Source organism: Colius striatus, chromosome 3 (assembly GCF_028858725.1).
Source record: "Colius striatus isolate bColStr4 chromosome 3, bColStr4.1.hap1, whole genome shotgun sequence".
NCBI classification, from domain to species: domain Eukaryota; kingdom Metazoa; phylum Chordata; class Aves; order Coliiformes; family Coliidae; genus Colius; species Colius striatus.
Genome location: NC_084761.1, coordinates 45,364,862 through 45,388,514, shown reverse-complemented (window position 1 = coordinate 45,388,514; position 23,653 = coordinate 45,364,862). Strand labels below are relative to the sequence as shown.

Genomic DNA, 23,653 nt, shown 5'->3' with positions numbered 1-23,653 from the left:
AACTTTTAGGAGTAACATACTGCAGTCACAAAACAACAATTTTTTTGAGTGTTTAACTCATGTTTCTTCCTCTCTGGATATACCAATAAAATTTAGGAAATCGCTGGCAGTCCTAGAATTGAAACAGAGTTATTTTGTATGTTCTGGATAAACATAATAGCAAAGATTATACAGACAAACCAACTCATTCAGAAGTCAAAAGTCTTTCTTACCTATTAAATCTTCTACTAGCAGAAGAGGCAATTTGGTGTCTGACTAAAGCATTACCCTGAAAAGCACACTTTGTTCCATCTCTAGTCTGCTCTGTGATCTAAAAGTAGGTTACTTGAATGACTCGTTTGTCAGTTTTTCCTGCTTAGGGAGATAACAAAAATCAAACCTCTCTTACAAATTTTTGGATTTAGAGGTGAAAAGTACCATGTAGGCATATTACTAAAATGTGGTGGTGTTATTATTATCTGATATCATCTAAACTATGAATGATCAAATTATTTTTAAAAGTCAATCAACATTCATAGTTACTTTCTTGTCATATACAAAAGAAGGATTTACAGTTTATAGTCAATAAATCAATAAAATAAAGAAATAAAAGAAGACCCTGATGAGGGTGGACTCCTCTTCACAGAAACTTTGAGACTATAAAGTGACTAATAAATCCTTTTTCCAAACAGCATATACCAGAGACTGCTACAATTTCATTTTAACATTTAAACGCATTTTGAAACAAGTATCATTTACAACTTCTGTGCAGTTTGCCTTAAAGATTTTGTCGAGACACCTAGTTACTTTTTCTAATCTAATTACAGATGAGATTCAAATAAAATATTACAAGGAATTTTTTACCCAATAGAAAATATATTTTAATAGTGATGTAAAAATAAAAGATTTGTCCCTTCTAACTGCCAGGAAATACATCAAAGAACAGTATCTTCTTTGAAGTTGTAAAAGGTGCCTAAAAATCACAGAAAAAAATGTAATGTGCTAGAGAATGACAACACTTCCCTCAAAGCTTAGTGATGACTGAAGAGGAATATATTTTTTTATTAATTGCCTTGCATACATCTTAAAACATCAGGATTACTAAATTGTTTATTTCAGAAAAACTCATACATATAAGCATGATTTTAAAATGTTTACATGCAATGGATCGTGATAAAGAGTTTTAGTTCCATTTTCACCCAACTGCACACAATAAAATTATTCAAAATACAAAAAAAGCTTACTCAGATGTTGATTTTAGCAAGTTTTTTATAAATTCTGTAAAAATAACAATTAGTCTCTAAAAAATTTAACCCAAAATAGTGATTTTTTTTTTTAAGGGGATATTCATGGAACTTCAATATAAAACATTATTCTTTTTATAAAATACAAAATGCTTAAATATTTTTTAAATGCTCAATGTTTCTAAAGCATTACGGAGTAGATAAATTGTGACAAATTTAACAAAGGCTCCCTCTAACTAAAAAAGTGGTTCTCAAAATAAATCAACAATTCCCTAGTGCACCTATGAAAAGATCAAAAGCGGTAACTGATATCTCTCCTTCCAGTGTTAATTAGTAATTAAAATTCTTAGCTTCATTAGTACATAATCTGAAATTGTCTGAATTGTTTAAAATTTTTTGGTGTTGTTGGGGGCAGGGGATGTTACACAGACAAATCTTGTAACTAAAGTCATGTAAATTAAAAGGATATGAGACTCGCTTATCTTCTTTTACATAAGCATCTTCCTTGGAGATCCCAGTTTTCTTTTGGTCTTGAGTTATGTGTGTTGCATAATTCTACTGGCCAAGTAACATCCTTTTTCTGTGACAGTTCAGATATGTCTGATAATTTTAAGTAGAAATAAAAACATTAGAGCTGCTTCTTTGGCATAGTACTGAAGCTGCAGCTCCTACTATTTCAATTGACTGCAAGTCCTAAAGAAGAATTTCCAGTATTTGGAGCAAGAGGGACAGGACACAACTTGTCACCATTTCAAAGCCAAGTAGACTAAATGAATGACCATTTAAAGATTTCAAGTGTCTTCCATTCGTAATTTACTTGACGTCTTCAGTACTGATTCCATATTCACTTGCATTATCACAGCTCAATATTTCCTGCATACAAGGTAATCACCAGTATAGCAGTAAACCCCGTTAGTAAACCAGCATTCTGAATAAGGAAGAATGTGAGATCCATCTTTCTTCCTGTCACTTTCTCTCGCAGCATATCGTTCATCTCCGGGAACTGAAAAAAAAAAGGGCATTTTTTTAGGTAAGTACTGCCACCTCGTGGTAGCGTGCAGAACTTGAGGCATTAAGAACTGAACTGTTCAGACTGAATACTGGAACAGAGGTGAAGGCAGTCACGGGAACAGGTCACCCTAATTACCCTGGAAAACCTTGCATCAAGGATGGTAAAATGAAGTGGTGTTTTATCTACTGTGGTTTCCCTCATGGTTGTCTCTCATACAAACTTCCTCTTTTTGATTCCATTAGTCTCCTAGGGTCCATCTGTTGGTCCTATGTCACTAGGAGCTGCTGCCCTTGTTTTGCTAAATCTCGTGTTTCTTCCTTCACTAGTATAAGCAGAGAAACTGCTGTTCAGGAAACAGAAGATTACCATTCTTCTGCTTTATTTGTAAGAAAATGAAGCAAAGTTGGCCCTTAGAAATAAGAAATTTGTTACATATAGAGTGTCTGGTGGAGCGATGAGGTAGCAGTCAAGCAAGGAAGAAAGAAGAATGTTTTAAAACTGGTGGGAACACATGGAGTGTTACATTAGAGTGCAATAAAGTGATTTTTCATTCCATGATGCACATCTCAATAGCAACATTATACCATAGGATGACTGATCAGCTGTTAACTGCAGAAACAGAGATACTTCCTCTGAGAGACATTGGAGGTGATGGCAGATGAGCACTGCCAATAAAGTTCACTGTGTGGAGTGATTTAGGGTACTTTTTGCTGCAGATAAAGTCAACTGCAGTGGATTTGGACAACCATATTCAAACAAACCTTAAACCCTTCTCCTTTTGTGCTGAGAGTTGTATAGCCAGAAGGCAATGAAGACTGTATATTCAGTGTTAGTTTAGAAACCTCCAGACTGAGTGACTCAAGAGCTGTATCTTTGTTTGATCTTAAAAGGCAAAAAACAGCCATTGACGGTACAGCAATTCTTCAAGAACAGACTAAGGTTAGTTAGGCCAAACCTTCCCAGAAATCATTCCAGAGTCCTCTTGCACAAGAGGCAAAGACAAAAAAGACAAACTAGATGAACTTCATGCCATACAGCAAGGCTCATTCATGCACACACCTCAGTGTACACATTCTCACATGCCCACAGTCTCATCACACAGTGATCTTACTGGCAGAGGTTAGACTATGCCAATACTGGTGGGAAAAAGAAGAGTGAAAAAAAGGAAGTAAAGCATCCTAGTTGATCCTACCTGCTTTTCAAGAAACAAAGGAGAAACGTGTGAAAACCGTAACAGAAAGCAGACACCCCGATTTCTGTATAGAGCTCTTGAATACCCTATTTCAGACTTTTCAGGGGCAAGAAAAATTTCAGATAGGTAACTGATAGAATCCAAAAACCTACAAAAAGAGAGAGAGATCAAGGGAGAGGGGGAATGGAGAGACAGAAGGAGAGAGAGCATATAGAGAATATTTCTTTGTATATATAAAGAATGTTACCTACTTCGATGGATTTCACAACAAATTTAAGGTGAGTCACTCTAAATTTACGTCATCGGTTTTACACATCATAGTTTAGGACACTACTATTCATTATATGAGTGAAACTAATTAGAAAGCATTAGCATTACGGTATTTCAAACTTGTAAAATAAGATATTTACATTCTTCATTTAATCACAGTATTATTAGTTATTAAATCCTATGTTATTGCCTAAACTATAATCGTATTCAATGAAATAGACACTATAACTATACGACAACTCTTAACTACATTTAGAACCAAACTGCTGTCTCAAATCTTCAAATTCAAGCCTCACTGTTACAGTTTTACACTCAAGTGCATTCACACGTGGCAGATGTAAGATCAGCTATATCTGCAGAGGTGTGTACATCACTGAATTAAACGTAATAAAACTTAAGCATTCTTGAAAGATCTCCCTCATTTTGAGATAAAACATCATCATAAGAGTAAATCATAGAATTGCTGACTTCATGTGAATCCAGATTTTATTTCACAACATCAAAATCTGATCTGGATCTTAACACAATTTCTTTGGCTTATATCTTCTAGCACATTTTTTAAAAAAATGACAGACAGATTGTTGTGAATAGAGTTCAGCAAATGTTTTAGTCTGAACCAAGAAACTGGGGCTGGCACTGTTTAATTTAAACCAGAATAGAATATCGGATTTTTCACCTAAACAACCCCAAAATTATCACTGTGGTTACACAACATCTTTCATTCAACTCAAAACTAAATATTTTGCTTCACTTTACCTTTTTTTCTTTCAAAATATGGTTTAAACAGACAAATGAACCTTTTAAAAATAACAAGGTGAAATACTTCACCACTTTAACATGCTGAAACAAAGTATTTACACACTTTTTACTCTCTCATGAAACCAGCCAAAATTAATGAAAAGCTTGTCTCTCTAAAACTCCTTTACAACAATAATCAGATCAGCCCTATTTGTGAAGTGGTATGTTTCATAAATAAGTGCAACTTTGTGCACCTCCACTAAGGGTATAATCGATGATTTAACATATTATTATAATAAGTAGATGACACTTGGCATGAGAGGGACAAAACACTAAATTGTGCTGTAGAGACACAATAGAGTTTTGTTTTCTTTCAGAAAAATAAATAACTGAAAATGAAATTGTATCTCACCATATCTGCCAGAGAGATGTACAGGAACATTCCACCAGCTACAGCAAAAATGATGTTGTGAGCAAAGTTGTTACCTACTAATATACCAAAAGCCAACCCAATGTAGCAGGAACATGCAGATAGAAAGTTGAAAAACAGAGCCTGTCGAGTACTCATTCCTGCATTAAGCAAGATGACAAAATCCCCTAAAAGAAAAGAAGGGGAAAAAAATCATCTTAAGAAAATGATATTGTGATTATTTTCTGATTTCAAAGAAAGTCTGAAGAAAAGACATGATTCGTATTACAAACTATTACCCCCTGCTGGTTTTTGTCATTCAAGTAAATGCTAAGCATTTCCCTTCAATATTACCTTAACTTGAAATATTTTAAGGCAAGTAGGTGGTGCACAATTGAGCTAAGAGCACAGGAACACAGAGTCACCTATAATATTTTTTTTTTAAAAAGCAAGTCAAAACCAATAGTGTATGCAGCATATATGAACAGGGCAAGTAATACCTCTCTGATATATATTCCCAGCTTTCACCCACCTGCACTTGGGAACTTGCTGTGCTAGATATGTGTTTTGGTGTTTGGAAAGTTTTTGATGACTACTTTTTCCATTATTATGTCTAAATTTTCTTTCAACCTATGCCAACTTTTGACCTGCACAATCTCCTACAGCAGTGATTTCCACAGTAAACAACACGTTACATAAAGTTCCTTACCCAGTTCATGAGGAAACTCTTCACACAAGATGGCTATGGAGGTACTAAGCCCTTGAAACAGAGACAAAGTGAAAGAAGCACCAATAGCCAAACCATCTATGAAATTATGTACGGCATCACTCAGTGTTACCATCCAAGCAATGGTCCCAATCTTTGACAGTGGACGCCCATTAAGACACTTGCATAAGCTGCCTTGTGTGCCTTCCTGGAAAAAAACACACAAAAAAGCAATTACATAAAACATCGAATAAAGAAACTATCATATCACACTTCTGCCTTTAAATGAATGTCAAGTATAAAACAAAGCATCACTGTATATGGAGACCAAAATGCATGTTCCAAGAAGCCAAAGACACAAGTAGCAGCAGCAAATATTCTCTGTTTCAAGAAGTTAACACGCAGGGGCCCATTGCCCTTCTGACTACAAAGCTTTATCTGACTGCCCTTCAGCTGAGATAGAAAGCAGCTCAGACCATAGTGATCTGAACGTCTCTGCACTCTGTCAGATTAAGAGAGTGCCAGGCCTCCCCACAGCATCCTCAGTAACCTTTTTTAGGCATATCTGGTCTGATCACAGTGACTGACAGCATCTGTACTTCCTACTTAAAACACATCTGGGAGAGTTACGTACCGCTGGTACCTCATGCTTGCAGACACACACTTATCCACCACAGTAAAGCCAGGTACATGGAAACATAGACACATATCCAGGTACTCCATGAACCTTATTTCTAACTTTGGGCAATGATAGTCAAGTTCAGCTATTCAAATTACTTTTTACAAAGTGCACACTTAATAAAAAGAGCAGTGGGCAATTCTGACTGTATAAGTTGAAGGCACAAGTTGAAAACAGGCTAATGTAAAACTGCAATGCACGTTCACACCAGGGATCTCAATAATTCCTCTCAGAAGCAGAAGTAGTTTACATGTGGTGCCATGAAATAATTAAAAATTTGAAGCAATAGGAGGAACTGTCATTTTAGCTGGGAGCACAAACTAATCTCTCCTAAAAAATTCCTGAAGATCCACTCTGACGAATTTCTATACACACATAAAATGCAGTTACATAATATTCACAAGCATTAGTAGTTCTGTCCTAAGAAAAAAGAGGATTTACATCTAAGCATTAACTAGTGCTTACTTACTGCAATATATAAACAGAAATATGTAAGTCTGTGTGCCCACAGGCATATTTACACACCTCTACTCTTGTAGGAAAAGGTGTAGAGGAACACTTCTTCCTCTGTATGAAAAGGTTACAGATTATTCCAAGAAATTTTCCTTAGCTATTAAAAACAATATTGCAAATTGTTTTAGTTTTGCCACATCAAATACAAACACTACTAGGCAAATGAATTTTGAACTTCATGAAAATACAGTGATTAATAAATTCTTATAAAATCTTTAAAAACAGAGCAGTAAGGTCTATCTTACAATTTGCTCACCATACGCTTATCTGACATACTACATCCTCGTAGGTAGGAGATGCCTTGGGACAGGACAAAAGTTCATGTCAGGGATTTCTGAGTCAGATGCCACTACTTGGAACTCTTAGCTAACAAAGTCTTGGTTGACTAGTGCCACAACTGGCACAAAGCACACTTATGGCTCCTATTCATTGCATAGGAAGTCCTGGTACTATACTATGATGTGAAAAGGAACAATGGTATCCAAATATTGAGAGTTTCTCCACTGACTCTAACACATAGTTTTTAGAATTGTATTACATGCCTGCATTTAGTTTTGAAAGGTTTTCCTCTCCACATTACATTTAACACAGGAGAAATGCTGATATATTTTTGGGGTGATTAATTTGTATCTGTACCAATTCTGTTTAGGATAGGATCACTTAGGAAGAATAGACCTCTCTCCCAAACCACAAAAGCAAGTTGAACTTCAATTTAAGAAAGAGATATTACAAAGTAAGCCACACAAAATAAGTATATTAGGTATTTTCCTGGAGTATGAAAAAATCCAAGTACAATTAGCAAAGCTCATCCATCAATTCTTCTAGTTCCCTGAGTTCTGTTTGCCTGTTTTTTCTGCTCCCTTCTGACCATGCTTCAAGCTACTCAATAACTGATAGTGACATTGTTTTGTAGATTTCTGCCAAAAGCATACCTTCTTTCTTGGACATATTTCTAGCTTTGCTGAGGAAAGGAGTTTGAGATAATGCACAGTTTTTCATTTTGAATAATTCATTTTTCTACTAAAACAGAACACTGTTCTTTTGGAAATCACACACACACACGAAGCCCAACAACAGCAGCAAGTGTTTTCTGATAAGCTACAATTTTACTCTCAGTATTTTGAAAAGGTATATTAGCAACTTCTACTACACATGAGAAAGAGAGGTGGTGGCAGGTTTTATTCTGTAAAAACTTGCTATTACCAAAAGATTCTCACACTGAATGCCAAGCATCTCCTCAAACCAAACAGTTTTACGAATAAAGTTTACTAGGATGAAAATTCCTCAAAGAGCAATGAAAACAGTAAGTAGATAATACAAACATGCAGAATTGTCACTTGTGCATATAAAAAAATCCAATGATGGTTCAAAGCATTGTATATGTATGCCAAACATCATAATGTGGTCTAAAGGGCTTTTTTGTGGAAATGAATAATTTAAAAATACATGTGCTGAACTTCCTATGTGTGCATGAAGAAAACTAACATTAAGAAGGTGCTACTAAGAATTAGCCATTGAACTCATCAAGAATGGAACAGACTCTAGAAATGTGATGAGGTTTGGGTTGGTTTAGCAATGTACTTTTCTTTTTTTAAAATAATGGCAAATAATTTAGGAGAACAGTATTTATGTACTTCCAAAAACTACTTTCTTGACCCAATCTTTCAAAATGCAGAAACAATTGTAGTTTAAAAGCTAGGAATCAGCTTCTGAGAGACTTCTGTACAATGTACAATGACATTGCTTGTCTGGGTTTACATTCTGAACTTTACTAGATTGTATGTCCGATAGATGTAGATGAACGACTAATACATATTCTTGATATTTAAGATAAAGCAGACTACTGACACATTTACCCTACAAACATATAAGATTTCAAGGCAAAATTGAACAATATCTGTCTCTGCTGGACTATTTCCACTTTGTCATGGTAGTTTAGCAGATGTCACAGAAGAGATATCAGCTAAGGAGCTCTGTAATACCCAGCTGGACTATCAGGTCTGACTTTTAGCACTTCTGTACTATTTGTATCTCCATCATTTATGGTAAATCAAAGACATTCTTGGTATTTTTGCTCTTCTGAACCCAAGTTTTTCTTTAAAAGTAATGGACTCTCCTTTGTTCTCAAACTCAAGATACATCATCAGGTTACTATTGTTATTTCTAATGCGTCTCTGACTCCCTCAGACATGAACAAGACACGTCATTTTGTGTTCTCTGGAAGTGCCCACTAGACAAAGAAGGAATCCCGACTCTTCCTTCAGGAGATTGCCTCTGTCTTCCTTTCCTGCCCCTCACTGCTCCCACAAACAACCTACTGTTTAAAGAATACAAGTGGTAAACCAGAAATCTGTACCATGAAAAAATTGCCTTTGCAATCAGAGGATTGTTTCTATGTGTTTTCCTTTTTTAAAAATAAGGGACAGTACTGTGTCTTGTACAGGGAAAAGAGCAAAGAAGCACACCAACTTTCTTCTCCTGCTTCCATTTTCTTCACAGACAGAAGGTAGTCATACTTGTAGTATGAAAACAGACAGAGAAAAATACAGATAATAAATCTGAAAGACAGTACTACTTAAACCAGGAAGAAAGGTTTCTGTCTCAACATACTACTTCCATAACTCCCACAGAATCCAAATATACTGGAAGCAATTCTCACAATATACTGCATGAAAGTTACTGTATTAGTTTTCCTCATTAATCATTGATCCAGGGGAATCAGGTCCTCACACGACTTTATGTAGTCAGGAACATAACATGGATCATACTATACTAAACCACACTATCACTTTTTAAGCAAAACAGTAACAACAACAACAACAACAACAATATGTCTCTGTCCTAACCATTCCAATACTGTCATCAATTAGCCTTTTTTATTGGCTACAAATTGAATGCAGCATCTTTTCTAAATTTGTCCCCAAAACCCACTTTTTTTTCCCCCATAGAGCTCAGGTTATAAACTGTAAGTTTATAAAAACTTGACAATAAAAGTAATAAAAATTCATATTAACTCTCCCCTCAGATACTGTTATATCATTGGTAGGGGTAAAATATGTAGATGGAGACAATTTTCATACCTGTGTGGAGACCACACTGATGCTGTCGAAACCAAGACTTCCATTGCTCTCTATGACAGCTGAATTTGCATAGCATGTCCCCCCATTGCTGGATGACAGTGGTTTAGGGGCGTTACTCTTATCCTGAGAATGATTCTGTTCACCACTTTCGGAATCATTATGGTCAGCCTAGGTGACAAATACGTAAGTAGGTAGCTAATTAAAACAAAAGCAAAGTTACAAACATAAAAAAACAGAACCCATAAAAGAAAAGGTAGAGGCATCATACTCATGCTGCCTAGCTTTCAGCACCAAGCAAATGTTTAAATGGGCAACAATAAAGGTTTAAATAAACTCTAAACACATCTAAGTTCCTAACTGCTCTCTTACTTTTAGCTACTCAGAATAAATGTGCTGACTTTTAATTTTTGGACTTTTATATAAAACTTTCAAAGCCAAACACCACTATTTGTTTGCTATGTGTGGCTGCTTGTCAAATAAAGCTTATTAACCTTTGTCAACTGTTCCCAAAAGTAAAAGGCAACAAATTCTTTTTTTTTTTTTATGCAGTTACTACAAACAAGGGACAGCTGAGCTTCATAATCTTTAATATCAGCAGCAGTTTGGGAGAGTGGACCTTAGGTAATGGTAGGTAGACAGGACCGTTTCCTTTCTAAGACATGAGCAGAGAGGTCCAAAATTTTTGAGAGGCCCTGTCCAAGACAAATTCAGTTTCACGCATGTGAGTACACAGAAAACAAGTACTTGGACATATGAGTAAAAACCCCTGTGCAATACGGATAGCTGCACTGTCACTAAAGCAAATCTGTGTACCAGAGCCTGAGGAAAAACAGAGCTGAAGTCACTGAAGGTGAGATTCAGGCACCATCAGCACAGTTGACATTGATTTCTCCTATCTGGATGGGAGCTCCTGGAGCAGACTCGATTCTCCTGAGCTCTTAAACATTTCCACTTTATTCTGATGTGTTTAGTGAGAATGGCAACGACTTGGCTGTTGAGAGCAACTGGAACACGTGCCAGTGACAGCAGACTACACACATCTGGATACTATCCCTGGCTCTGCTTGAGAATTCCCTCAAAAGAAATGAAATTGCTTTCCCTGTCCATACGGATTATAAACAGATTTATCAGAACATATGGTAAGGCTGAATTCATCTGATAAAATGAAAAAAAAAACCAAAAAAAACAAACATATTTTATTAAACTATCTCAGAAAACACCAGCACTTTAAGGCAAGGCTCGTCCAGTTAGTGGTACTTTTCATTACCTGGTTATAGATCTTCAGTATCACTTTGAGAATCCTTTCCACAAAGAAGAGAATATAGAATCCACCAAATACAGCAACTGCTTTCTCAACATAGTTGTCTACTTTTGGGTCAAACCCAAATGCCTAACAGTGAAGGAAAAAGTAATGTAAATTAGTCTGTAATCTTAGTACATTTCCAGAAAAACAAATAAATGCCACACACAGAGATACTAAAATACAGACTCTCTCTCTACTGAATATAGTTTCCATGAAGCTGACTTTACAAAAGATCCCAATCTTTCTAGATTTTTTTAAAATTTGAATTAAATGTTAAAAGTGTTTTCATTTGGTAGAACTTTACAAGCAGAATGTAGCTGTAAAGTGCAAGACGAGGAGGATCTAACCTATAGGCTACTGAAGTTGAGTAGGACTTTATTCAGTGCATTTCTCTTTCTCCCTTGGTCTTTCCCGTGGTGCAACTAGACATAGATTTTGACGCTTCTGCTCACCCAGCCAGAAATAAATGGTACCTAATAGCACCTAAGCCCACCCACAATTCTGTGTGGGTTGCAATCTCCAAACCAAACCTCACTGCAGCACGCTTCTAAAATTAATACACTTTAAAAACTAGTATGCAAACCAAATGATGATTTCTCTTGCTTACCTCTGGAATGAGTTGGAAAATTGCATTAGAAAAGAGAGTACCAATGGCCAAGCCCACAAAGTAGGTTAAAACCTTAGGGAAATATGACTTCTTGAAGAGAGGAGTTAAAATCAATCCCAGAAGAGATGCCAAGTTAATAATAGTCACAGCCAGGAACCCAAATCCCCAAACTGTGGATAAACAAGCGGAAATAGATTTTAGTGCAACATCCACTTCAGGCTGTTTGTGATTTTTCTAATAGCTAAATTGGCATGCATTGGGAAAGAGTGGTTCCCTGGCTGAAATTGTACTTCACAAATACAAAAATCGTGAAATGCATAGATAACCAGGGTGTATACCTATGGAAAGGAAATCTCTGGAAAATATGTCTGGGACTACCATATTAAAAATGGAAACCACACTATCGTAAGATCTAGGATAGCCTACCTGCTGCCAGTATAAATCAGTTCTCTCTACAGTCAATGAAGAACAAAAATAAAGGTTTAAGCCAATAGTCAAAAATAGCTATAGTACAGATGTAAGACAAAGCTTCTTACTAGTCACAGAGTTAGATTCAATTGTCATTTACTCCTAAAGAACTCCAAGAGAGGAAGTCTGCTGTCTTGGCCGTAATAGATAAAAAAAACCTTCCTGATAAACGATGACCCTTTCAAATCATCTGGAGGTGGTAACTTTCTGTCCTTAACTCTTCTCCTTCTCCTCTAATTCCAAGTAACGCTCCTCATCACTACTTACCCAACAGGTGAGGTGGCAGATAGCTGATAGTAGAGACAATTATATTAGAGAAGCGAAAGTATATAAAATAAAAGTTCTAGTTTCAAAAAAGGGATGTGTTATTTAGCTACATGTGGGGAAAAACTTTCCTAAGAAGTGGCAAATGCACCAGCATTCACCATAACAGCTTCCTTCATAACTTCCCTTTTTTCATAAGCATAGTCTTGGATTTCTAGAATTCAGACATCAAGACCTTGTACAAAGCTATATCATAATTATTCTGGAGTTTGAATTATAGGTTGGGTGGAGTGGGGTTGCTTTTGTTGTTCACAAGCATCACAAAGTTGTGCCTCTATGCATTGGCTACTGGTTTTCCCAGTGACATCTCAAGTCCTTGTGAGTACAGAGAAAAGCTTTAAAGGTTGCACTGAAGAGGTCTACAACATTGCCTCAGGTGATGCCACAAAACTACAAAGTTATCCACATAGACAGTGGGTTTGTCTATAAAAACTGACCACAAATAACAATCAAAGCCAACACAATGTTGGCTATATGATAACAATTTGGTATAATCCAGAAAGTTGCATCATTATACGCTTTACAATACGTAGATAGAGAAGTGACCATAAATTCCTTTCTGCATAGTAGAAACTAACAGATCAGATTATGATCTGCAGCCTAACTTTCCTGCAGCACAATCAGAAAACACGATAAACTAGATTCCTCACTTGCAACTGGCATGGCTCTAGTTTGCGCAGTGTCACAATTTTTATATGTAATGTCAAGATCAAAAAGCATTGTAAACATCTAAATCATTTGTAGAAGGTGAATCAATGCAAACTAGAACACTCATTTCCCATTCTGGAGAGAGAGAGGGAGGAGCAAGAGGGAAAAGTACGCAACTAGACATGGGTAGATTCACTAAGCTACACAGGAGATCGATTTCCATTACAGTAAATGACAATTAAGCTTGTAAATATCTTTCTGAAATCAAATCTGTAACAAATGGGCTTCCAAGGTCATCATGAGTCACAAACACCTGTTCACAGTTTGGGATAACTATAGAAGTCTAAGTTTATTTCGGTTTAGTACACAGACAACCTCTACACATTATGGGGGGGTATGTGCATAAATCAACACTTGCATTTGGCACTGGGCCTTTCTGTGAATCTCCCTTCAAAATGGGTACCACTACGTGTCACAGTCTCATACATGTCTGGTTTTAAAATACCCCAAGCATGAATCTTGCAGATTTCTTCCTCTGCAGCCAAGGGAGGGGCAGGGAGAGGGCTGCCTTGCTTATCTGGCTACTGGACATTATTTCTGAAATGGTAGGATAAAACTAAACCAAGAGAGATGGTCTAAAGAGCCTAGAAGGTTAAGTACAGGTCAAGCTTTCCATGTACAACCTGCTTAAACGTCCCCAAAACAACAACCAAAAAAAGACAGATGCTACCCTTAGGTGCAGACATTATGGACTTCTTCACAACATGCACCCTTCATATGGTATAAGCAATCTAGAACAATCACGGTAAATTGATGTCATGGTTTGAGTGATTATTTAAATATCATTCTAATTATTCATTGACACAGTTAAGTTTTAGAAATTATCTATATTTTTAATTAAATATCATCACTTGTATTAATCAGAATGTTATTAATACTGATACTTCAAAAGTTATTAAAAACACTGCCTTATCTCAGCTTATAAATACTGACATCAGGTATCTGCTCATCCAATATCCTAACTTTATAATACAGTAAATTTATTTGGAATATTGAGTCAAATAAATTAGCCATTACATATCAATACAGCAAGGGACTTCATTAATCAGATGAATCTTTCCTGCCCCACATTTTTTACACTATACAGTTGTGCACACAATAAATACAGAAATAATATTAAGAAAAATAGGAGGAAGGAAGCCACCTGGACATGTTCCTATGTGACCTGATCTAGATCAACCTGCTTCTGCAGGGGGGTTGGACTAGATGATCTCTAAAGGTGCCTTCCAACCCCTACCATTCTATGATTCTATGATCCCTGTTCCAAGTGGAGGGGGCAGCACAGCAGGTGGTATGAAAGGAAGAGTCAGAGTTTGGAAAGAATATGAGTATTTATGCTTAGTAAATGAGTCATTGGCTCCCCTAACATCTTGAGTCCCACACGCAAATAATTCCCCTAATAATTTAACTTGAGTTGCCTTGATACACGCACATCCCACTAAGTCTGATTTCCCATTTCAAATCTCCTTTACAAACTTCTCTTCCATACTTCTACCTTCTCTCCCATTAGTGAGAGTCCTTATGCTTCAAGGTACAAAATATTATCCAAATAAAACAGGCCAGGAAGAGTCTTCTTTTAACAGGCAAATTATTCCATACCTAGCTACTCAGTTCTTTAAACTTTCTCTAAAGTATTATGAATAGATCATTGTCAAAGGACAGTATTGTCATGGTTTAGCAAGGAGCAGCTTTTGCTTGGTAACAGGGGGAGGGGGTTGCAGTGAAGACCCGGTAAAGAGTTTTTGGACTCTCCCCCAGTTCCTGGGTTCACACCCACCTCCGGCCCAGCTGAGCCAATCTGGCACCTCTGCCATCACTATTTAGGGATGGGAATTTGAAGTGCTGGCAGGAGGTGTAAAAGTGATACAAGATGGAGGTGACCACACGGACCCCACAGTCAGAGGAGGAAGGAAGGAGGAGCATAAGACCAGAGACCCCTCTGTAACCCATGGTGAGAACACAGGCTGTGCCCCTATAACCCATGGAGTGCCATGGCAGGACTGAGCGCCACCAGCAGCTCCGTGTGAGTGCACCCGGACGGGCAAGAGACTGTGTGAGGAGGTGGCCATGGCACAGGCCATGCTGGAGAGCCTGCATGCCACAGAGCAGACCCACAGGAGCTGCAGCTTTTGGGATAAATGCACGTCAGAGCAGCCTGTGCAGGGCTGCCGTGTGTGTGAGGTACGCCATGGACGTGCAGGGAGGACTGGTGCGGAGCCTACCTGCCCTGAGGAGAGACAAATGGCAAGAGACGTCAGGAATAGACTGACTGAAAACCCCACTCCCTGCCCCCCTGGGCTGTTCAAGGAGGGGAGGAGGTTAAAACACGGGGCTCTGAGCCTGGGGAAAAGGGGAAGGGTGGGGAGAAGGTGATCTTAAAGGGCTGGTCGGACTCTTCATCATTGTACCACTCTGTGTTATGTTTGTTATGTTTTGGGGTTTTATGGTTATGCTTCAGTTGGTGTTGCATTAAATTATTTTCTGTTTTCTTCCCCAAGCTTGGTCTGATTTGTCCTGGACCTTAAGCAGCAATTAAGCTCTCCCTGCCCTTTGGCAATCCTCAGGTCTTTGGTACTTGAGGCTAATCGTGGTCTTTTGTTCCCTGATGGGCCTAAACCACAACAAGTATACATGTTTAGATAGTTCACTGATCTGAAACAGCATTTTACATTCCCACTGCACAACTATATGTTGTCTTAAACAAGACACTCCTGTTACTTATAGATAAGTGCCTACTATTCTACTAAGAAAATCCCACTCTGGTTGCAGTATTAGAGCACTTAATGTTAACTAACCTTGTAAAGAATTTGGTTTAGAGGTATCCACAAAGTCTTTCTGATGATCACATGGGTGAAAAAATAGCTGTTGCAAAACAGCAGGACAAATAGTGGAGAAGCTTGAATTTGAGATGTGACTATTGTTCGGTATCCCATGCAAATAAAAGATTTCTTCACCAGTCAAGCACTGGAAGAGAAAAAGATTTTGCCTACTTAATACAATTAACACAAAACAAAAAATAAGTCATGCACTGAGAAATCCAAGAATTACAACAAGAAAATACTGTAAGGCATTTTTAAGGAAGCATACACGGTATTTGTATGCTGCAGATGAAACCATTGTGATTGCTTAATGTAAAGCAAAAGTAATTATTCAAAATATTTTAAGCAAGATAAATCACAAATCAGTGAAACATGTTTTAAGTAGACATTTGCAAATCTTATGCCCCATGAACCAGGACAACTAAATCTTAGAATATATTTGGAGGAATAGCTTTAAAGTAATTAAAATATCATGCAACTATAAAATAAGTAAGAGCAGGCTAGATACAGCTAAAGTCTCAGTGACAGAAGAATGGTAAATCTGCTTATTCATGTAAATGACCACTTCTACTTTACAACAATGCTTCTTATTTATCTCCCCATTAGCTGTTAAAAAATAGTCTAAATATTAGCAGCACTCATAATTTTTCATTCATTTTATAGCGGTAATTGCTAACAACAAACATTGTTTTGTAAAATCATCCCTTACTCCAATGAAATAAACTCTTTACTTGGGATCTTCACTGTGCCTTCAGCTCAGGACATAATAGTTTCTAATAGGTCAAGGATAAATATACTTAGTTCTAAATCAGGTCAGGGACAGGCTGATTGTTCTGTTATTTTCTACCAAAAGATAAAAGACAAACCATGAAATATCTTAACATATACATCTACAGAAAAAAGTGTGTTTTTAATTATATGTTCTATACCACTTAAGACTTTGTGCGACACTTCATTTATTCCCATTCATTATTTCATAAACGATCGATAAGGAAAGTTAGTTCCTTCTTTCTTTCTTTCTTTCTTTTCCTTTCTTCCTTTTCTTTGTTTCTTTCACAAGGAAAGTGATTTGGCTTATTGCTGTACAACAAACACATACCAATACCAAGTCTCAAGCCAAAAAAAAGTCAAACATTTTCAAGTCAAACTTAGTCAAACTTAAAGCATAACTCTCCCTGTAGCGAATCTCAGTGTGGTTGCAAAAGTAGAACTTTAGCAAAATAAAAACAATGGCCACTCCCTGCTCTTTTCAGTTTTGCTAGCCTTCAGATTTCACAGCACTTCTCCAGTAACTCAAGATTGTTATCTATAAAGCAAATTCCTTCTATAGATAAGCTAAAGCAACTGTCATTTACTTCAACGGAGCTGCCTCTACCGACTGACCGTTAATAAATATTTTTCTAATACCGTCCAGCAGGTGAAAGGCATACACATATCACTTGAATGCAACTATTTCTGATTTAGCTTGGAGGAAGAGAGCATGCAGGCCAATTCAAGTGACTTCAACTAAATTACATCCATAATGTTTCTGTCCTTCCTCTTTAATGATGCAGTCCAGCAGAGCACTTAAGTATATGCTTGAACTTAAATATAAGTATAAATATTGTTAAGAGAATGAGACCTTGAAGACTCACTGAATCGCAGAATGGTAGGGGTTGAACATAACCTCTACAGATCATCTAGTCCAACCTCCCTGCTAAAACAAGTTAATCTAGATCAGATTGCACAGGAACGCATCCAGACAGGTTTTGGAATCTCCAAAGAGGGTGACTCTGATAAGCAATATATATTAGTATGCCCCAAATATATACTTTGCATATACTTTCATCTTTCAACATCAATGCTAATGTATCACCTATAAAATAAATATACCTGGATAACAGAAGCCAGGGGAGGTGAGTAAAGCATATTTGTCCATTTAATCTCAACAGAAGTAGTGTGTTAGGAAATCAACACTGAAGATATAGCCCAATACATGAACCTCTGGAGCTTTCTAAATCAGCTATGTGCCTTAGCCGTGTTACCATTAACTGTGCACTATGGAATAATGGAAAATATGTGGCTATTATGTCCAGTGTAAAACAGAGAGGATTATTGTGATCTAAAGAAAAGAGTTCCTATATGGTGCTTCTTGTATTAGTGTCTTACATAGCCATTTCTGCTTCTTGTTTTACTGTCTTACACAGCCACTTCTGTAGCCAAGTCTACAGTGAGAAGCCCTTAGAAAAACAAGACAGTAGGAGCTGAGAATTTATAACAAAACTATCTCTAAGAGAAACCATCTTCAACTATCTCATTCCGAGAAATCAAGAATGGATTAGTAGTATTTTAAAATATTAAATATTATTAACATTAGTTCACAGCAGTATTAGCATTAGTTCACAAAAATTCAAACCACGTTGTAGACAGAAAAAAAAATAGATTAAATAAATCAGATACAGCTTGAATTGGTAAAGTTGAGACTTGTAATTTGGCTACATACAAACAAATAAGTGAGAAATACCATCGGACAAGAGCTCTTTTATTGGAAGTTGAGAAACAGCATTACATTTAATTACTATTATTATTTTGATCAGGGGCAAGCCCAGAGGATAATGATTCCTATAAATAATTCCTTGTTATAAGTGACTTCATTCTCACAGAAAACTCCTACATACATCCAAGAGCTAAAATGTAAGCTTTCATGAGTTCACTGACACAACTAAAGGATTAATTAAAAGATTAAAGCTGGTAGAAGCTTTGGACTGGAGCAACTCATATTTGCACACTGCAAAATTCTGCATCTGTGTTTGGAGGGTAAATGCATTAAGGTGGTCACACTGCTGTAAAAACATAAGCTATTAGTTTTGTAAGACTGACAGACTATCTCAGCAGAAAGGAAATTCAGCCTCATGGAATAGGGGACTGACAGTGATGTCCTGGCTCACCAAGACTACCATCCTAGCTGTCCCTTGCTATTCAGTAACCCTTGTCATAGCAATTAGGTGAGGGGACTGGCTGTAATGTGATCATCACCCAGTGCTTAATAAACAACTGCAAAAAAGATACAGCATAACTGATCGTGTCCCTCAATTGCTAAAAAAAAATTTTTAAAACGCTTTCTTCAAAACTGAGGAGGACTGAAATCATTAGAATTTACACAATTACAAACTATTGAAAATTCTAAAAAAAAAATGAAACCATCAACTGGGTTATTTAAACAGATGTTTGCTTTTCTCCTGGTACAGTTCTTCCAAAAATGATTGACCAATATGGGAATAATTTTTTTTTTAGTTGGTAAATTAAGTGACACCCCACCATCTCTTCACAGCAGTATCTTTATAAATAAATAAATAATTTTTAAAATGCCAACTTGTCATACCTTTTGCAGGAAAGGATGGGATAATTTCTCAGACAAAAATAAAAGAGGATCTCTAACTGGAAAATTAACAAAAAAATGCTACGGTATCAACCATCTTGTAAATGCTTCAGTCCCTGTCCTGCTTTTCTGCCACATATCTTATCTTTGCTCTACCTTTGCTTTATCTATAGCATTCCACATGTGAAGTACCAAGATATACACACATTGACAGGCAGTTGTTCATGCTGGGAGCTGAAAATTGTCCACTAATGCTGAAAATTGCTGAAGATATGGTAGAAATAAGACATACTCAGAGAGTCAAATAACTAAGCCTATTTATCTTCTCACTGACCAGGCAACATCAAACCATTGTGTTGGATCAAGACCATAACACATACTCTGTCAGACCATTCCCCCTTGTTTCAAAAATCATAAGTTTAAACTGTTGAAACACTAACAGAATAACCAAAACAAAGCAGATACTAGTCTGGTTATAATCTACTTGAAACACTAAAGTCATTGGTTTTTCACTTATCTTGAGGTGAAAAAGAATTATATCTGATCGTTAATTCTAATTAAGATTTTAAATTAATTTTGTCCTTTCATTTTAACTTCATTTTTTGGTTAAAAATTAAAACATTAAGAGTATTCAGGCTTAACATCTAGACTGGCAGAAACATAAGAGTTAGAAAAGTCAAAGAAGGAAACTGAAGTGTGATTTTAGCACCTATTAATTATGTCAAAGAACAAAATAAAGGTGATGTTAACAGGCTTTCTTCCCAATGTCCACTTACTTTCCATGTACTTTTTGACCAAAACCGAGAGCATGTAATTTAATCCTTCATCACACATATGTATGTATGACTATCATACTACAATTAACCAAATAACAGAAGGCTTCATGATTTTACATTATGCTAATAATGTGTAATACAGAGGGAGTAAACAAGCCATCATCTGTTATATTGAAATTGCAAATTTTATCCCTATTAGTAGGATTAAAATGTGTCAGAATTCCACAGTAAAATGTGAAAAAATAGCAGTGACCAGTACTTGAGTTTGCTCAGTTACTACTTATTTCTCTGACAGAAAGTCCTACCTTGTATGTTAATAAGAAAAGGTGACAACAGAAAAACTAAAGAGCAAAGAAAATACAAACACAAATAAAGGCAATTATAAAAATACATAGTGAAAGAAAAAAAAAGGCCCAAAGCATAATGAACCGGAAACACTTCAATCAAAAAATCCAAAACAGTACTCAAAAAGTTTGTTCGATTTTTTGTCTTTTACAGGAAAAAAAAAAAAAGTATCTTCATGGATATCATATGGCATTAAGTTACAATAAATGTCTACATGAGTATATATTCAAACACCATCATTAAGAAATTAAATCATTTTTTCTCCCCCTTTATCTTTTCAAGTCAAGGTAGTATCAAAGTGAAGCCAAGCATCCATCTTCTTCTGGCTTACACATCCAGACTCTCAAACTTGCAAGAAAATGGATCAGCTTCCGGTGAATCTTCTCTTGTGTGATTACCAAAATTAAACTTAACACTAATACTGGGATAAAACTAACAGAAACTATTTCTTTCTGGTAGTTTTTGAAGTGCTCTACCACCTGTCCCTTACAGATCAGCTCTCCACTTAAAAATTACTTTAGGCTTGGATGAAGGACTCTCTGATAGAGCAGGGTTATGTTATCTTGATTGGAAGAAAGGCCTGGGAGTCATCCCAGTAAGTCTGGACACTGAAGTTAAGAACTGAAAGTCTATGATAAACCTTGTTTCCTCCTGGTAGTCAGAAGCTTATGCAGCCTGGATGGCTTCTGCCTGCCTGAGAAAGACCCGAATCACTCTCCAGAGGTATTTAATTTCCCCTGTATAGAAAGATAAAGTTTATGCCTCTGATGCCCTCCAACACACAAAGTTAGATTAAGCCATTCTATGTCTTCTATCATAACCAGTAGATGCTCTGAATTATCAACTTGTAAACATAGAGTCAGAATGGTTGAAAATGAGCATGTACAATTTACTTAGCATGAGGATGCATACAAATGCATCACCTGTCCAAAGTCATTGATACAACTAACATCTATGAGGGATCAAAAGCCAGGAGGTAAAATGCACTTGCTGAAGTGGTACTGACTGATGGAGCAATCATATGGCCAATTTTAAGAAAGAATACAACTCAGCAAAAAAGCAAATCCATTTCAGTATAGTACCCTAGATTTTATTCAAAGTAGATGTAGCTAGAACAGGCCAATAAAAAAATTTCAGTTAAACTTCAAGTGACTTACGAAGATCATGCAATTATAGTCTTTTAACAAAAAAATCTGCTTTTTTTCTCTTCTGTAGCCTGCGCCAAGGGCTGTACGAGCGCTACGTGCTTTTGCAGAGGGAAGACCTGAAGGGCTTTTTAAAGAAAGCTCCTTTTCATAGCCATATTCAACACTGTAAACTTGTATTTAGCATGTGTGGCTGGGAATGTTTATGCTTTTAATACACTGTTAGAACAGTGTTCAATTTCAGAGATCTGAAAGCAACCATTGGCAGATATTGCTATGCTTACACTGAATACTACATTTATTTCAATGGCATTAACTCCCAATTACACCTCTGGTAAAAGTGAAGATAAATCAAAGGGAACTTATTCAAAATTTCACAGAGCAAACAAAAGAGCTACTTCTCCAAGCGCAAAAAAAAAAAAAATTCTCGAGGTCCCTAGAGCCATGCCTTTTCTGTCTCTCAGGGAGCAAAACTGAACCACGGCAAATAGTCATCCCTGCTTTCCTTTTATTTTTGTGATTGATTTGCCTCCCTGATTCCCAAGCACAAGGAAATCTCCACCAGCCTCAAGATTCTCTCTCCTCAAGGAAACAGACTAAGACACTGCAGAGACGTGAAATTACATAGATTTCAGAAGCAGCAATGAGGTCTGAGTTTTGCATGGAGACACCAAATAGAGTAAAATCTTTCCAATTTAGTCAGTAAATTAAAACTTTTTAAACAGTTTTAGTAGATTAATTGATGAGTGCACACTGTGCACTGAACTAGGGTGAACATTTCTGAAAAGGTTCCTACACACAAGTAGACCTGCCTACAATCAAGTTCGTGTCACACCAAGTGACAACTGCATTTTTAAAAGTCCTGAAGATTTGCTCATACAGCTCTTGGAGTGGAACACTAGCTCATTCTCATACACTTTCCAGATGTTATTTATCCAGGAGAAGTGCCAGTTTACAAACCGAGCAACGAAGGGGTAGAGCCAGCCCCACAGGCAGCCCCGCACCGCCTGCCGCACGCAGCAGCTGACTGATGGATGACCGTTTCTTCCCCGCCGCAAGTCGGTCTCATCAGTGGACCGGTACCTTTGCCCGAATCCCGGGCCCAGTACCTCAGCAGACCTTTGCTCCTTCCTTCTCTCCCTACCAGCTTCAATATGAGGAAACACAACGGCGACAAGACTCCCGGGCTGCCCACTCGGCTCGGCGCCCTTCTTCCTGGACGTGCGCTTCCAGCCCAGCCCAGCCTAGCTCTGCCCAGCCCTCCCGGCCGCCGCGGAGCCAAAGCGGCACTTGGGTGCACCCGGCTCCGCCGCCCCCGCGGTACCTGGTTGTGGTGCAGGTGTGTGAGCGGCAGCAGCGCGCCCAGGGCCGGCGCGGCGCCTAGGCGGTGCAGCAGCGCGGAGAGCTGCCCGGCCGACAGGCTGTTGTTGGCCCCAAAGACACGCAGCACATCGTCGGCGAAGGCCGCCTCGGCCGCCGCACCTGGGAGCATCTCCATCCCCGCGGTGCGCGGCGACTGAGACTGAGCAGGCAGCACGGCCCGGCCCCTCCGCCTCTGCCCGCACGCCCGAGCTCTGCGGGGCGGGAGCAGCGGCCTCCCGCCCGGCCCGGCCCGGCCCAGCCCCTCCCCGGGGGGCGTAGTGGGGAGTCGGGGCGGGCGGGAGGGCGGCGGGGGGGAATGTCCCGCGGCTCTGGACGGGGCAGGCGCCACTATCCCGTGTGCTGTCACCGAGCGTCAGCCCTCTTCCGCCGGCCCGGGGCTGCGGGCAGCCGCAGGGCCTGCTCCTAACCCTGGGTCACGACGGAAGGGCCCCGCGGGCAGGCACAGGCAGAAGGCTGCAAAAGCCCTGGCTGCTGCCAGCCCCGTCCCGGCGGCCAAGGGTCACGCATCTACGGAGGGACGCACACAGTCACCCCCTGAGCTGCCTCCAGTGCCGTTTGGGGCCGCACACCTGCGAGCCCACCTGCTCTGGCCCAC

At 38.1% G+C, this 23,653-nt stretch overlaps 1 protein-coding gene across 1 annotated transcript; it reads right to left on the bottom strand.

The window, feature by feature from the left end:
* Positions 1 to 1,409: 1,409 nt before the first annotated feature.
* On the bottom strand, positions 1,410 to 23,200 carry SLC39A8 (solute carrier family 39 member 8). Its single transcript, XM_061993151.1, has 8 exons — positions 23,000 to 23,200; positions 16,028 to 16,196; positions 11,733 to 11,902; positions 11,090 to 11,212; positions 9,823 to 9,990; positions 5,554 to 5,758; positions 4,848 to 5,032; positions 1,410 to 2,226 (listed from the first exon to the last, which is right to left on the bottom strand). The coding sequence occupies exons 1-8, from the start codon at positions 23,171 to 23,173 to the stop codon at positions 2,080 to 2,082; spliced, it is 1,341 nt and encodes a 446-aa protein (XP_061849135.1). The 5' UTR covers positions 23,174 to 23,200; the 3' UTR covers positions 1,410 to 2,079.
* Between the last annotated feature and the right edge of the window lie 453 nt (positions 23,201 to 23,653).

Excerpts from the sequence above, each read along its gene's own strand:
- SLC39A8 (XM_061993151.1), bottom strand. The coding sequence starts at position 23,173 with ATGGAGATGCTCCCAGGTGCGGCGGCCGAGGCGGCCTTCGCCGACGAT. Across the intron at positions 11,213-11,732 it reads TTTTCCAACTCATTCCAGAG|GCATTTGGGTTTGACCCAAA; the intron begins GTAAGCAAGAGA and ends CTTCACTGTTAG. Across the intron at positions 2,227-4,847 it reads ACATCTCTCTGGCAGATATG|TTCCCGGAGATGAACGATAT; the intron begins GTGAGATACAAT and ends TTTTTTTTTCAG.